We start from the raw sequence: 12842 nt of genomic DNA, 5'->3' as shown, positions 1-12842 counted from the left end.
AAAGGCATTTTATATACTACTTATCAAAGTGTCTCCTGTTTGTCTTACTTCTTATTACCTCATAGAGAACAGTGTCTAATTCCTGACCATAATCACAAAAAGTGAAAATACCCAGCCAGGGTGGCAAATCATGTTTCAACAAGAAATACAAATGTTAAAGAGGCTCTTTACAGACAGTCTGTAACTTGGTTCTTTAAAAAAAAAAAGGAGGAGGAAAAGTAAAAGAAGGAGAAGAGAAAGAAAAAAAGCATCTACTAGTGGCTCTCATGTAAAATGTGTGCCTAATAAATGAATAGTACAAACGGCAACAGAAGTCTGAGTACACAAAACCAACTTCAGAGTAAGCAGGAAGGACAGAAACAGGCCCTGCAGTTGTAAGTCAATGAGACAAAGGGAAGAAGACGAACAATACGCCACAGAAAAAGCTGGGATATTCCCTAAATGATCAAATTAGGCTGCAGACAGCCATCCAAAGCACTCCTGCATGTTTGGGTTTTGGTTTTGGTTTTGTTCTCAATTCAACACTTTTAAGCTAAGCTCCATCAGGATACTTGGGCGGCAAGTCAGCTTACCTAAAGTAAAGCACTTTCTCCTCAGAACAAAATAAGAATGCCTGTCCTCGGAAAACACTGGGAATGAGAAGTCCCTCAAACTCGACGCATCAAGAAACTGCCCACTTTAAGCAACTGTGAGCTCCAATTTGCTGGGGGAGGGAGCACAGTTTTGACAATCCTCTGACTCCGCGGTACGTCTGCTCCACCTGAGTTTAAGCAAAGTCTGCAAGTTGGGTCGCCCAGGAAGGGTAGGTCTCGCTTCTCTAAGGAACGCAAATCAGACGGATGGATCGAAGAGCATCCTAAAACGTCCTCCTAAGTCAACTAAAGCCTCTCCCCCAGGGCGACAGAGGAGACACACAGACAGACAGACAGACAGACACACACACACACACACACACACTCCGGCGCGCTGACTGCAAACACTCCGACCCGAGCGCAAAGGGGAGGGAAGGCGCCCGAGTGGGACACGCACACCACCGACGCCCGACACCCGGCCCGGATCGGCTCCGGATCGCCGCGCTCGCTCGCTCGCTCGCTCGCTCGCTTCCAGAACAATGCACGCGCCGCGCTGCCAACCTCGCAAGTTGCTGCGAGTCTGCGCGGTCCAAGGGCTCGGACCCGGGCCGGGCTGAGGTGGCTGAGGAGTGCGCGAGGGCGGCCGGCCTGGGCTCCGCGGCTCCCGGGAAAGCGGCGCGACAAGCTGGGCTGCTTAGGGCCGCCCGGCCGTGGGGGCGGGGAAGGCCTGGCCCGGGGCTCCGCAGCCTGCTCGGGCCGCCGGCGGCGGGAGCGCGGTCGGGGCGCGCGGGGGACAATAGCGCACGGGGAGCGCGGCTCGGGGTCGGCTGAGGCGAGCTGAGAGAGCTGACAGAAGCTGAGGAGACCCTGACACGCGCGGCCCGGCTCCGCGACGCTGCGCTCGACCGGGCCGCCGCTCCGCCGCCGCCCGGGGTCGTGTCTCACCTCCCAGCCCCGCCGCCCAGGAGAGGAGAAGAATTAACACTGTCGGCAACACCATCTTCCGCGGCCGCCGCCTCCTCACGGGTTAACCGCGGTGCATCGATCCTGAGGGAGCCGCGACCGGCGCTGGGTCCCGACGAGCCTTCTCCGGCAGCTGCACCGGCGAAGCGCCTCCCTCTCGCTCCACTTCAGGGGCCCAGCCGCGCGCCCCGCTCCGCCAAAACAGGGCCCTCCCTCCCCCTCGGCCTCTTCCTTCCTCCCTTCCCCGCTTCCCTGCCCTCGCTCTTCGCCTGGTCTCGGCCCCTTCCCTGAGCCGCGGCCCTCCGCCTCCTTCCTCGCCACGTGACGCGCCGGCACCCAATGCGCTCGCGAGGCCGCGCCCCTGCCTCCCGCCCCGCCCTGCTCCCCCAGGCGCCCCGGGAGAGCGCGCATGCGTGCCGAGACGGGCGCCCCGGCCGCTAGGCCCCGCCGCTACTTCCTGTCCGCTGACGGAGAGCTGGGATTGGCCTTGTAGGGCGGGGCCATGGGAGGCCCCGCCCACCGCCCCGGGCGGGAGCGCTCTTTTCCTTGTGAAAGTGCTGTCCGGTTCTTCCAGCTGTTATGAACTGGCCCTGGGGCTCACACCCTAGCCAGGAGCTCTCCAGAGGAACGGCTTTCCGCCTCTTCGCCTCCAGAAAACGAGAGGTTTTCCTTGCTTCTTTATCGGCCTCTCTTGAAGCTCTGCAGCTGCCAAGTAAACAAAAGCAGTCCCAGCAAGCTCTGATTTTAGCCGCGATAGAGAGCAGTGTTGGGGACCTAACTAGGAAAGACCCAACGGAAAGAAGAGATGCCCTAAGGGGTAGTTTTTCCTGAACCCCTAACAAAATTATGTCACATACTAGGCCTTAGCCATGGTAAAAAAAAAAAAAAAAAAAAAAAAAAAAGTAGATAGATAGATAGATAGATAGATAGATAGATAGATAGGAAAAAAGCCACCAGTCCTTAATCTCCAGCTCAGAAAATGCCCCTTTGTTAGTCTGTCCGGTCACATCGCCTTCAAGCCAACTTCTACAAAGTTGATATTTGGTTTCTCAGTAACTCACCTTGATTCTTACACTCATATTTCAAGAACTACAACTTCTTAATGACACTAATTATTCTTCACCTATTCAGTATTCTGCTTAGGTTGACTCAGAGAATATAAGAGTTTATATTATCGGTAATAAGAGTAAATTGAAATTCTTTTGCTTCTGCCCTATATATTTCCTACAACCTACATCATTAAGTCCAATGTGGTTCTCTAAATAAAACAAAAGCAAAGGCAAATATACTTAACCCTCCCCCATCTCCCATCTCCATCTGTCTATCCCAGGCAATCTCTTGACACATTATTTAGCCAAGGATAAACTTGACCTTCTGATCCTCCTGCCTCCCATCTTCCATCGCTGGGATTATAGACATACACCATCTCACCATCTTTAAGGAGTATTCGTATTTTCTTTAGTTGTTTTGAGAAATGAATTATTGTTTTGTTTCACATTACTAAACTCAATACTACAGTCCAAAGTTCCCACATCATCATGATCATCCCATCCATTCGTTTCTACTGAGGTATATGAAATTAACACAGAATGACTGAATGCTATTATTTCTTTTTCCTTTCTTAAAGGATCTTCTCTTAGGAAAGTTACCTTGAGACACGTTGCTTACCACATGTACTTGCTACTTCTCCCTTACAGAGAAGCTGTCACAAGTGAAGTTTGAGTTTTCAAGTTATTAATCCATCTTTGTGACAAATTTGGTGTTAGACAATACTGTTTATAATCAATTCCAGTAATCATAGGCAAAGAGCATTTTCTTTTTAAATTCAAAATAATCACCAAACATTACATCTAAGATGCTGTTTCTTTTCTTTGTAAAACCTGATACCACTACACTCCCACGTCATAATGAATGACAATTTCATGTTACAATTTTGGACCATTACTTTGCTTGAAGTCTTAATTCCATTACTGACATTTTGCAAGTGAAGAGGATAGTGGAAAATGTAATGGGATAAGGTCTGCATCTATACCATCCATCACAGACCTACTTGAGTTTGACTCCCACCCCTGTCATTTATAAGCTCATTGACTTTGGCCAACTTATTCAAAACCCTTTGTAACCTCAACATTTCCCTTGTAAAATGAAAATTGCCTTTTGTAACTATTTTTGATGGATTAAATTCAGATTAGTTAACATTGTAAAGCAATTATAAGTACCTAGCAGATAATAATTATTATATGTTAAATAAAATACATAAATACTACTTTCCTTTCTCAAACAAATATCTAGTGGAAAGAAGTGATTCCTTTATTTTTAACCAGAGATGAGGGGGGGTTGAAGTGGGGGGAGGGACATGGCCCAGAATAAACATGTGGAGGTCAGAGAACAACTTTGTGGAGTCCGCTCTCTCCTTCCATATTTGTTTGGGTTCCAAGTAACTCAGGTCATCAGGTTTGTGCAGCTAACCTGCTCCAAGAATTATTGTAGCAGCATTGTTCATTAATCAATAACAGACAATTTTGATGCTAACAGTAACAGATTTCACGTTTGTTTGTTTTGATTTTTGTTAAGGTCTGGCCCATAAAAACCATCCTTACGTTATAGCAATGAGACATTTCCTTAGTAAAAAATGGTCATATATGATATATCAGGCAAATGATATTAAAGAAAAATGCTTGCTGCACAGACTTAAGACCAATATTGGCTATGTAGCAGAGGATAGCCTTGCATTTCTGATTCTCTTGCCTCTAACTCCTGAGAGCTAGAACTACATGCACATGCAGCCAGGGACCAAGTCTAGGGCTTTATGCATACTAAGCCAGCACTCCACACCTGAGCTACATTCCCCCCCCCCCCCAGCAATTTCCTTTTAAATTTTCAACTCCTACTAAACCACCTGCTGATGTCTCCTTGTTTCTTCCAGAGAACCAGAGCTTCAATTCCCAGCATCCACGGGACTGCTCACAACTGTCTGTAATTCCAATTCCAGGGCATCGGACGCCCTCTTCTGGTCTACGTGGGCACCAGGCAGACACATGGTGTACAGACATGCAGGCAAGACTCTTGTACACCTAAAAACAAAAATAAATGCTTTAATAACAACAACAAAAAAGGGTGGGGGTGGGGTCACCTTAGAGTCTCACATTGTCACCCATGGCCAGTCACCAAGTCCTTTTGAGCCGCCCCTTTCTTGCACTTCCCCTCTGCTCTTACCCTGCTTGAGACAATTACTTCCTCTCGCTAAGCCAGGTACAGGACAAGCTCATCTCCCTTCTCCAATTCCCCCTGCTTTCACACCTCACTTTAATTCCTAGCAATCGGATGCCACCTCACCATTCCTAGAGCCATCAAACATCTGTCAGTTGTTGATGGCAGTAGACATCTTCATTCCTTATCTTATCAGACCTCTTAGTTATTTGACACTTTAAAAGAAAAGCTCCCTCTTACAGTGTTCTGGAAGGCATTGTTCCCTCCTCGCTTTCCTCCTGGCTTTGAGCTGCGCTTCCATCTTTGTCTCCCCCAGGCCTCTCTTCCCTCCACCTACCCCTTAAATATCATTGGTCCTCAGGACTTGACCTTTTGGGTTTATTTTCTAATCATTCACTCCCTTGATTACTTCTTATGACCCTCATGTGACTGGGACTAGGCTGCAAACTCCACACAAACAAAGCCTGGGTCTGCCTTCTTCTGAATTCTACTCCGGTTCACTAGCATGTAGTCAGCCCGTTCTCCTGGACCTCCGTCCCAAGCCCCAGCCCTATCTATCTATAGCTTAGTCGCACCATTTTCCTAAGCATGTGCTCTTGGCTAAGGTAAAGGAATCAAGGAGGCTGGAGCAATGGCTCAGCAGTTAAGAGCACTGGCTGTTCTTTCAGAGGATCTGAATTCGATTCCTGGCACCCTCATGGTAGCTTAAAACAGGCTGTAACTCTAACAGCAGGGGGTCCAGCCCCATCTTCTGGCCTCTGAGGGCACCAGGAATGCATGTGCATGGGCATGCATGCAAGAAAATAAAACACCCAGACACATAAAATAATAAAAGAATGAAATCTTTTTTTTTGTTTGTTTTTTGTTTTTGTTTTTCGAGACAGGGTTTCTCTGTGTAGCTTTGCGCCTTTCCTGGGACTCACTTGGTAGCCCAGGCTGGCCTCGAACTCACAGAGATCCGCCTGGCTCTGCCTCCCGAGTGCTGGGATTAAAGGCATGCGCCACCACCGCCCAGCTAAAATGAAATCTTTTTAAAGGCATCTGGGTCTCGGTTTCTTAATCTTCACAATGGGGAGAATGGTACTGCTTACCACACAAGACTGCTACTAGAGTTCAATAAGTTAACAGGTGTAAAGCACCGAGACAAACACATAGCACATAGTAACCATTATAAAATTCTAGATGATTCTGTTATAATTACAAGTGTAACACTTGCTCACTAGATTTTTCGTGGTGTTATACAACCACATCATCAATTTTTTCCCCCTGACCTGGGAATTGAACCCAGGGCCTGGTGTGTACAGTTCTACCACTAAGCTACAACCCCAACCCATTCCTTTTCTTCCCTGGAAACGCAGCTCAGTGGGAAAGATTTGTCTGGCATGCACAAGATCCTAAGTGCAATTTAGCATCGGGGTGGAGGGGCGGGTTAATAAAATACAAGTAACAAGGGCAAAATCAGAGTAACAGGAGCTGACATTAGTAAAGAAATGGAAGTTTACATCACTTAAATAATCCATCCAAAGTCAGAAGCTCATGAGCGGCCGGGCCAACCAACAAAGTTAGACTCGTCTGGAGAACACGCTGGCTTTAATCAGTACAGCGTGCCGCTGTTCAAGAGTGGTTAGTTTCCCAAACACACCACTTCCCACTTCAACACCTTTGCACATGTTCTACCCTCCAAGAGTCCTCTCCCATTCAGTCCCCATATTCTACGAAATGAGGCTCAGAAGGTCCCCTCCGTGATGCATTTCTTAACACACTTTATTGGGGGGTTGGTTAGGATTTTAGTTTTCATGTAAAAGAGAGATTCAAAAAGAAACGCATTAAAATACACTTCTAGAAAATAATAAAATATGCTGATACAATTACTGACATTTAAAAGTATCAATGTCTGGGCTGGGAATATAGCTCAATAGCTCAACAGCAGGGATGGCAGTGCTTGTCTAGCATGCAGGAAATCAGTGAATTCCCATTACTAGGGGTGTGGTTGGGGTTAAGCATCCATTTCCTTTCAAATGAACAGAGGCAGAATTGACTTAAGTTGACCTGGCTGGTTTTTATGTCAACTTGACACAAGCTAGAGTCATTTTGGAAGAGGGAACCCCAAATGAGAAAAATGTTCCCACTGGATTGGTCTATGGGCAAGCCTGTGGTATATTTCTTGATTAATAATTGATGTGGGAGGGTCCAGATCACTGTGGCCATACCACCCCTGGGCTTGGTGTTCCTGGGTTTTTTTTTTTTAAGAAGGTGGACTGAGAAAGTCATGAGAAAAGCAACCCAGTGAGCAGTGTTCCTCCTCTGCATCAGTTCCTGCTTCCAGGTTCTTGCCCTGAATTCATTCAATGATGGACAGTGATGTGGAAGAGGAGGTGAAATAAACCCTTCCCTCCCTAAGCTGCTTGTTTGTGGTCATGGTGTTTTATCACAGCAGTAGAAAGCCTAAGACATACATATAGCTAAGGCTTCTCCCCTTTTCTAAGATCCTTATTAACTTCTCTACTAGAAGGAATTTAGTATCTGCCATCTACATACCTCTAATGTAGACTTATCAAATTGTAATGTATTTGCTTATTTAAAATACTTATCCTGGGTTAAGTGGTACTATACTAACCTGGTATATGCAATGCTCTGGATTTGATCCCTAGACTAATCAAACGTTCTCATATTCTCTCTCTCTCTCTCTCTCTCTCTCTCTCTCTCCCTTCCTCCCTTCCTCCTTTCTCCTCTGTGGATTAACCCACATCTAGCCAAGCATTTGTAATGCTGAGTTAAAACCATGCTCTCCCTAATTCTCAATGGCAAGGGTGATTCACATCTTATAGGAGTTTTAGAAAGAGCCATACAGTGTAGTAAAGATATGTCCAAACATATTAAATTTCAGTACTAGTATGAGCTGAATTTGAGTACTTTATTCCAAAATTAGAAATAATACCTTCCTGCCTAAAATTCTAGTAACTTACTCAAAACTTAAAAGCCTCCACAGACATATCTCATCTGTCCGTGGACCTCTCTCTTTTCTCTTATTCCTCCCCGTTCCGTTAAACTGGTCTAGTCTTGGTAACTTGAAAAAGATCTTCAGAATTTTCTGCCAACATGCTTCTGCCCCATTTCCTTTCACCTTGCACAGCTTTAACCTAGCCTCTTCAGTGCAGAGCACAGTCTGATGGCTCAGAAAGCCCATCACACTCAGAGACATCTTTAGTTTGATTTAAAGTGAAGTTTTAAAATTTCATTATTCATTTGAATCCAACAATTAGGAGCTTTCAAGGTACAGCCATAATTCTCTGCAGACTTAGATTCGTGCACGTTCCTTGTCAGGAACTGAGGAGAGACTGCCCTCTTTGGACTGGGCTTGTCTTAGGTCATTCCAGAGCTCTTTATCCCCACTAGTAAACTTCCTATGCGACCTTTGCTTTAGAAACTAGACCAGCTTCCGAATAGTCCTTGATTTTGCTTGCGCTTCTCTGGCTCCAGTAATCTCAGTCACATTTTAGTCCAAAACACCTTTTATTTTTAGCCTTCTTCCACAATTAAGCATGTGTTACTTCCTGGAAACTCTCCTATTATTACCTTGACAGTTGACATCAAGAGGCACTAAGACAGAAGCAAAGGACCAGAAAACCTTACAGAATGGCAATGATCACTGTTGTTCTGAAAGTCAATGAACATTTATTCTGTTCCTACTATGGGTATTCCCAGATTATCAAATAATAGTCCTGATATGTTAATGGACACTTTTATACACATGATCTTGTTTATTCTTTGTAACAATGCTGTGACATAGATATACTGTGATCCATTTTACAGATGGGGAAACCAAGACGTACCAGGTGTGGTAGTTAATTTTCATGGTTGACCTGACTTGATTTGGAATCACCTAGGGGATACATGTCTTGGTGCGTCTGTGAGGATGTTCCCAGAAAGGTTTAACTGAGGAAGGAAGATCTACTCCAAATGTGGACAGTACCATCCCACAGGCTGGGGTCCAGACTGATGAAAGGGGGGAAGGAGGAAGGCCCGTGAGCATGAGCATTTGTCTTCCTTTGTGGTGAGATTGTGTCCCCCAATATATTGTGCACCTTAATAAACTTATCTAAGGTCAGAGAGCAGAACAGCTGCTAGATAGACATAGAGGCCAGAAAATGGTGGCACTCACACCTTTAACCCTAGCATTCTGGAGGCAGAGATCCATCCGGATCTCTGTGAGTTCAAAGCCACACTGGAAAAAGCCAGGCGTGGTAACAAGAGCCTTTAATCCCAGGAAGTGATGGCAGAAAGCAGAAAGGTATATAAGGCGTGAAAACCAGGAACTAGCTGGTTAAGCTTCAGGCTTTTGAGAAGCAGTTCAGCTTAGATTCATTCTGGATGAGGACTGAGAGGCTTCCAGTCTGAGGAAACAGGATCAGCTGAGGAATTGGCCAGGTGAGGTGGCTGTGGCTTGTTCTGTTTCTCTGATCTTCCAGCGTTCACCCCAATACCTGGCTTCAGGATTGTTTTATTAATAAGACCTTTTAAGATTCGTGCTATATCCCTCTGCTTCCAAATGGAGGACACAACGTGACCAGTCACCTGTTCCTGCTGCCGAGCCTTCCTTGCTGTGATGGACTGTACCTCTCACACCAGGAACAAAAATAAACCTTTCTTTCCCTAACTTACTTCTCCTTGTCAGGAATTTGGTCACAGCAATGAGAAAAGAGAGTAAGGAATACATGGGGCTTCTAACCTAAGTGTGTGTGTGTAGAACTTGCAAACTAAAAAAAAAAAAAATCGATACATCTAGATTAACGTAGGCACTCAAGCACTTACCCAGAAGCCTACACATCTCAGTGAACTTCTATACAACTAGACAGTCTGAAACTGGGAATCTTGGCTTTGGATTTTACACTTTCACTATCAATTACATTTGTATGCACTTATCCACCACAAAAAGAAAGAAAGGAAAATCTGTGACACAGTTAAAACTGGAAAAACATTTAGCTTTCTATCCTCTTCCACGACTCATGTGTGCTTCACCTGTACCCTGTCCTTTCTCATTACCCAGTTAATCTAGCTAAGCCAACCTGAACTCGGAATCTTGTAGGCTAGTCTCCAAAATTACGTGATAAATAAAGATGTACTGTCATTGCTATGGTCCAAAACCATCTTAGGGGTTTTGTTTGTTTGTTTGCTTGCTTGTTTGTTTTCTGCTTGTTGTTTTAGGCTGAGGAATTACATCCAAAGTTTCACGCATGGTAAACACGTATTCTATGATACTACTGAGTCATGCCCTCAGCCCCACTTTTTAGCTCTGATGGTCCACAAACTTGACTTTAAACAAAATTATTTATTTATTTATTTTGTGTGTATGTGTGTAAGTGAAGATGTGCCACAGCAAATGAGTGGCAATCAAGGGACAGCTCTTAAGTCCTTCCTTCCCACTCTGGCTCTGGAGAGTGACCTCAGCTCATCAGGCTCGGGGGCAAATGCCTTTACTCACTAATCCATCTTGCCATCCCTGTTTCTCAGTGCTATCTGAATTTACCAACTAACAAGGACGAATGAATGAGAGCTAAACTCTTAAGAGAGGTGTCTTTAAATGTTACAGGCACGTCACGTTGTGTGCCTGTTATCCCCTCACTGAGGAAGCAGAGTCAGGAGGATCACCACCAGTTCTGGGTCAGCCAGAGCTACATATTGAGACTCTGTCTCAAAATAAACTATTAAAAGCACCTTCAGGTAGATTTTCATGTTACCAAGCCAATGAACTCATCTTTTCTTTATTATCAATAATCAAGAAGCTGAATCATAATTGAAAGTGGCTTAGTGAATGTCACTGGTGCCAAAGAAATGCACTAAGTGATTTTATTATTCAACTACCCAACCAGAGTAGAGGTTACCTAGGGATCACACCGGTAGAGATATCAAGGCACTCACTTGTTCAGGAACCTCTATGTAGATGGTGATCAAAGGCACACTGTAGCAAACCCACATGCATTGGAATGATCCCCAGAACCATGCTCACCACCATTTCTGTTTAGTAACTATGTTTTCTTCAGCACTGCCATAATTAATTAGGCCAGGCTTTAGTTCGATTTCTAGGTTTTACTTTATTTCTTTTATTTATTTACATGATGCAAATGTTATAACACTTTTTTTAAGATTTAAATTTTTTTTAAATTTGTGTATGTGTATGCCTGTGTGTGTGTGTGTGTGTGTGTGTGTGTATGTGTGTGCATGCATGTGTAAATGCGGGTGCCTATGGAATCCAGCAGAAGTATCCACATGCCCTGGGGCTGGAGTTACAGGTGGTTATGGACCACCTGATATAGGTTCTGAAAACCAAACTTAGATCCTCTGGAAGAGCAGCAAACACTCTTAACCTCCGGGCCATCTCTCCAACCCTCCACCTTATTTGTTGATATAGGGTCTCTCACTGAACCTGGAGCTTGCTGATTCGGCTAGATGGGCTAGCCAATGGATTCTAGGGCTCCTCCTGTCTCTGCCTTCCCAACACTGCGGTACCCAGCTATTTTGCTGCAGTTCTGAGAGACTGAACTCAGATCCCCGTGCTTCTGTGGCAAGCACTTTAATGACTGGGCTATCTCGCCAGCCCTATTTATTTACTATTATATATTTATTTCTGGGTTGAGAATTGTCCTTGGACCTCACATATGCTGAAAGGATTCTACCTCTGACCTTTACTCCTAACCCTTACTTTTAAATATTTTTTTAAAAAATCTAATCTCCTGGGGAAGTATTACAAATAGGTAAGCAAATTCTTTTTATATTTATGTGGATTTTTAATTTTGGGGGTGGGAGAGGATTTGAGCCAGGGTCTCACATCTCCCAAGCAGGCCTACAAACTGCTATGTAGCTAAGAATGACCTTGAATTCGTGATCCTCCTGCCTCCATCTCCAAGTTACTGAGATTATAGGCATTTTCTATCATGCCTCGCTTTAGTTTAGATATTTCATTATCATTGGTGACTTCATTCCTATCACTTCCCAGCCCGTTTTGCACTGCCTACACGTGTCATGTTTACATTTCATTTTAATAAACGTTGTATCTTTCTAACTAGGTTGTCAGTAGTTTGATAACTCTGGTAATAATAATAATATATTCGAGCCCGGGTGTAGCTCAGTAGGAAAGCACTTGCCTACCATGTGCAAGGTCCTGGGTTTGATCCCCATTATTACCATAACAGCAGTCACAATTGAAAATCCATGCATAATTTATAAATTATTTGTCCTAAGTTCCCATTTAATTTACAAAATAATATAACATGGGCTGGAGAGATGCCTCAGTGCTTAAGAGCACTGCTGCTCTTCCAGAGGACCTGAATTTGGCTCACAGCACCCAGTCCTGTAGCTCACAACTAGCTGTAACTCCAGTTCCAGGGGATCTGATGCCCTCTTCTGGCTTCAGCAGGCATGCACACATGTGAAATCCCATTATATATACACGGACATACAGATAAATACAAGAAAAATCTAACAAAAAATAAAATAAAATCATTGAAGCTAATGCGGCCCCTTGGCTTTTGGCTTTTTGGTTTTTTGACAGGGTCTTATGTCTAGTCTAGGCTGGCCTCAAACTAAGTAGCTGAGAATAACCTTAAATTTCTAATTTTCTGGCCTCTGCTTTCCAAATACTGAGATTATAGGCATGCACCACTACACCTGGGTTCAAATCTAGGCTGTCTGCTAGACAAGCTCTCTACCAACTGAGTTACATCCTCAGTGCCGACCCCATCTTTTCTTTCTCTTTCCCCTTCGGTCTTCCTTCACCTTCCTTCCTTCCTCTTTCTCCTCTCTCTCTCTCTCTCTCTCTCTCTCTCTCTCTCTCTCTCTCTCTCTCTCGTTTCCTTTTACAAAGAGTAGCAATTAAAGTTAAGTAAATTGAACATATTCGAACTTAGAAAATGAGTGAACAGACAGATGGAGCAGATTCTAATCCCAGCCCTGGGCTCCGATCACCATACTTTCTGCTACATTAGCCTGCTTCCATGCTTAACATTTTCTGCTGTGCCCCAAATAACTATGTTTTAATTAATTAATTAAGGAGATGTCTCATTGTAATTATGAACCAAATGTATCATACTTACTATATGC

The 12842-nt window shown here is 44.5% G+C and overlaps 1 protein-coding gene across 3 annotated transcripts in view; it reads right to left on the bottom strand.

Annotated features, from left to right (window-relative positions):
* The window catches only part of Adam10 (ADAM metallopeptidase domain 10), a 111773-nt gene extending 110063 nt beyond the window's left edge, over positions 1 to 1710 (bottom strand). Inside the window, exon 1 of one of the 3 annotated variants that reach the window (XM_052713698.1) lies at positions 1518 to 1710. In XM_052713698.1, the coding sequence (XP_052569658.1) occupies positions 1518 to 1572 (55 nt within the window). In that variant the 5' untranslated portion in view covers positions 1573 to 1710. Of the gene's footprint in view, positions 1 to 1133; positions 1152 to 1517 lie in introns of those variants that run through there. The other 2 variants (XM_052713705.1, XM_052713713.1) reach the window with 2 other exon arrangements.
* Between the last annotated feature and the right edge of the window lie 11132 nt (positions 1711 to 12842).

This window comes from Peromyscus californicus, unplaced genomic scaffold, assembly GCF_007827085.1.
Source record: "Peromyscus californicus insignis strain IS unplaced genomic scaffold, ASM782708v3 Scaffold_11__1_contigs__length_118956290, whole genome shotgun sequence".
In the NCBI taxonomy this organism is placed as follows: domain Eukaryota; kingdom Metazoa; phylum Chordata; class Mammalia; order Rodentia; family Cricetidae; genus Peromyscus; species Peromyscus californicus.
The sequence above is the reverse complement of the archived record's forward strand: the minus strand, read 5'-3'. Positions and strand labels throughout refer to the sequence as shown.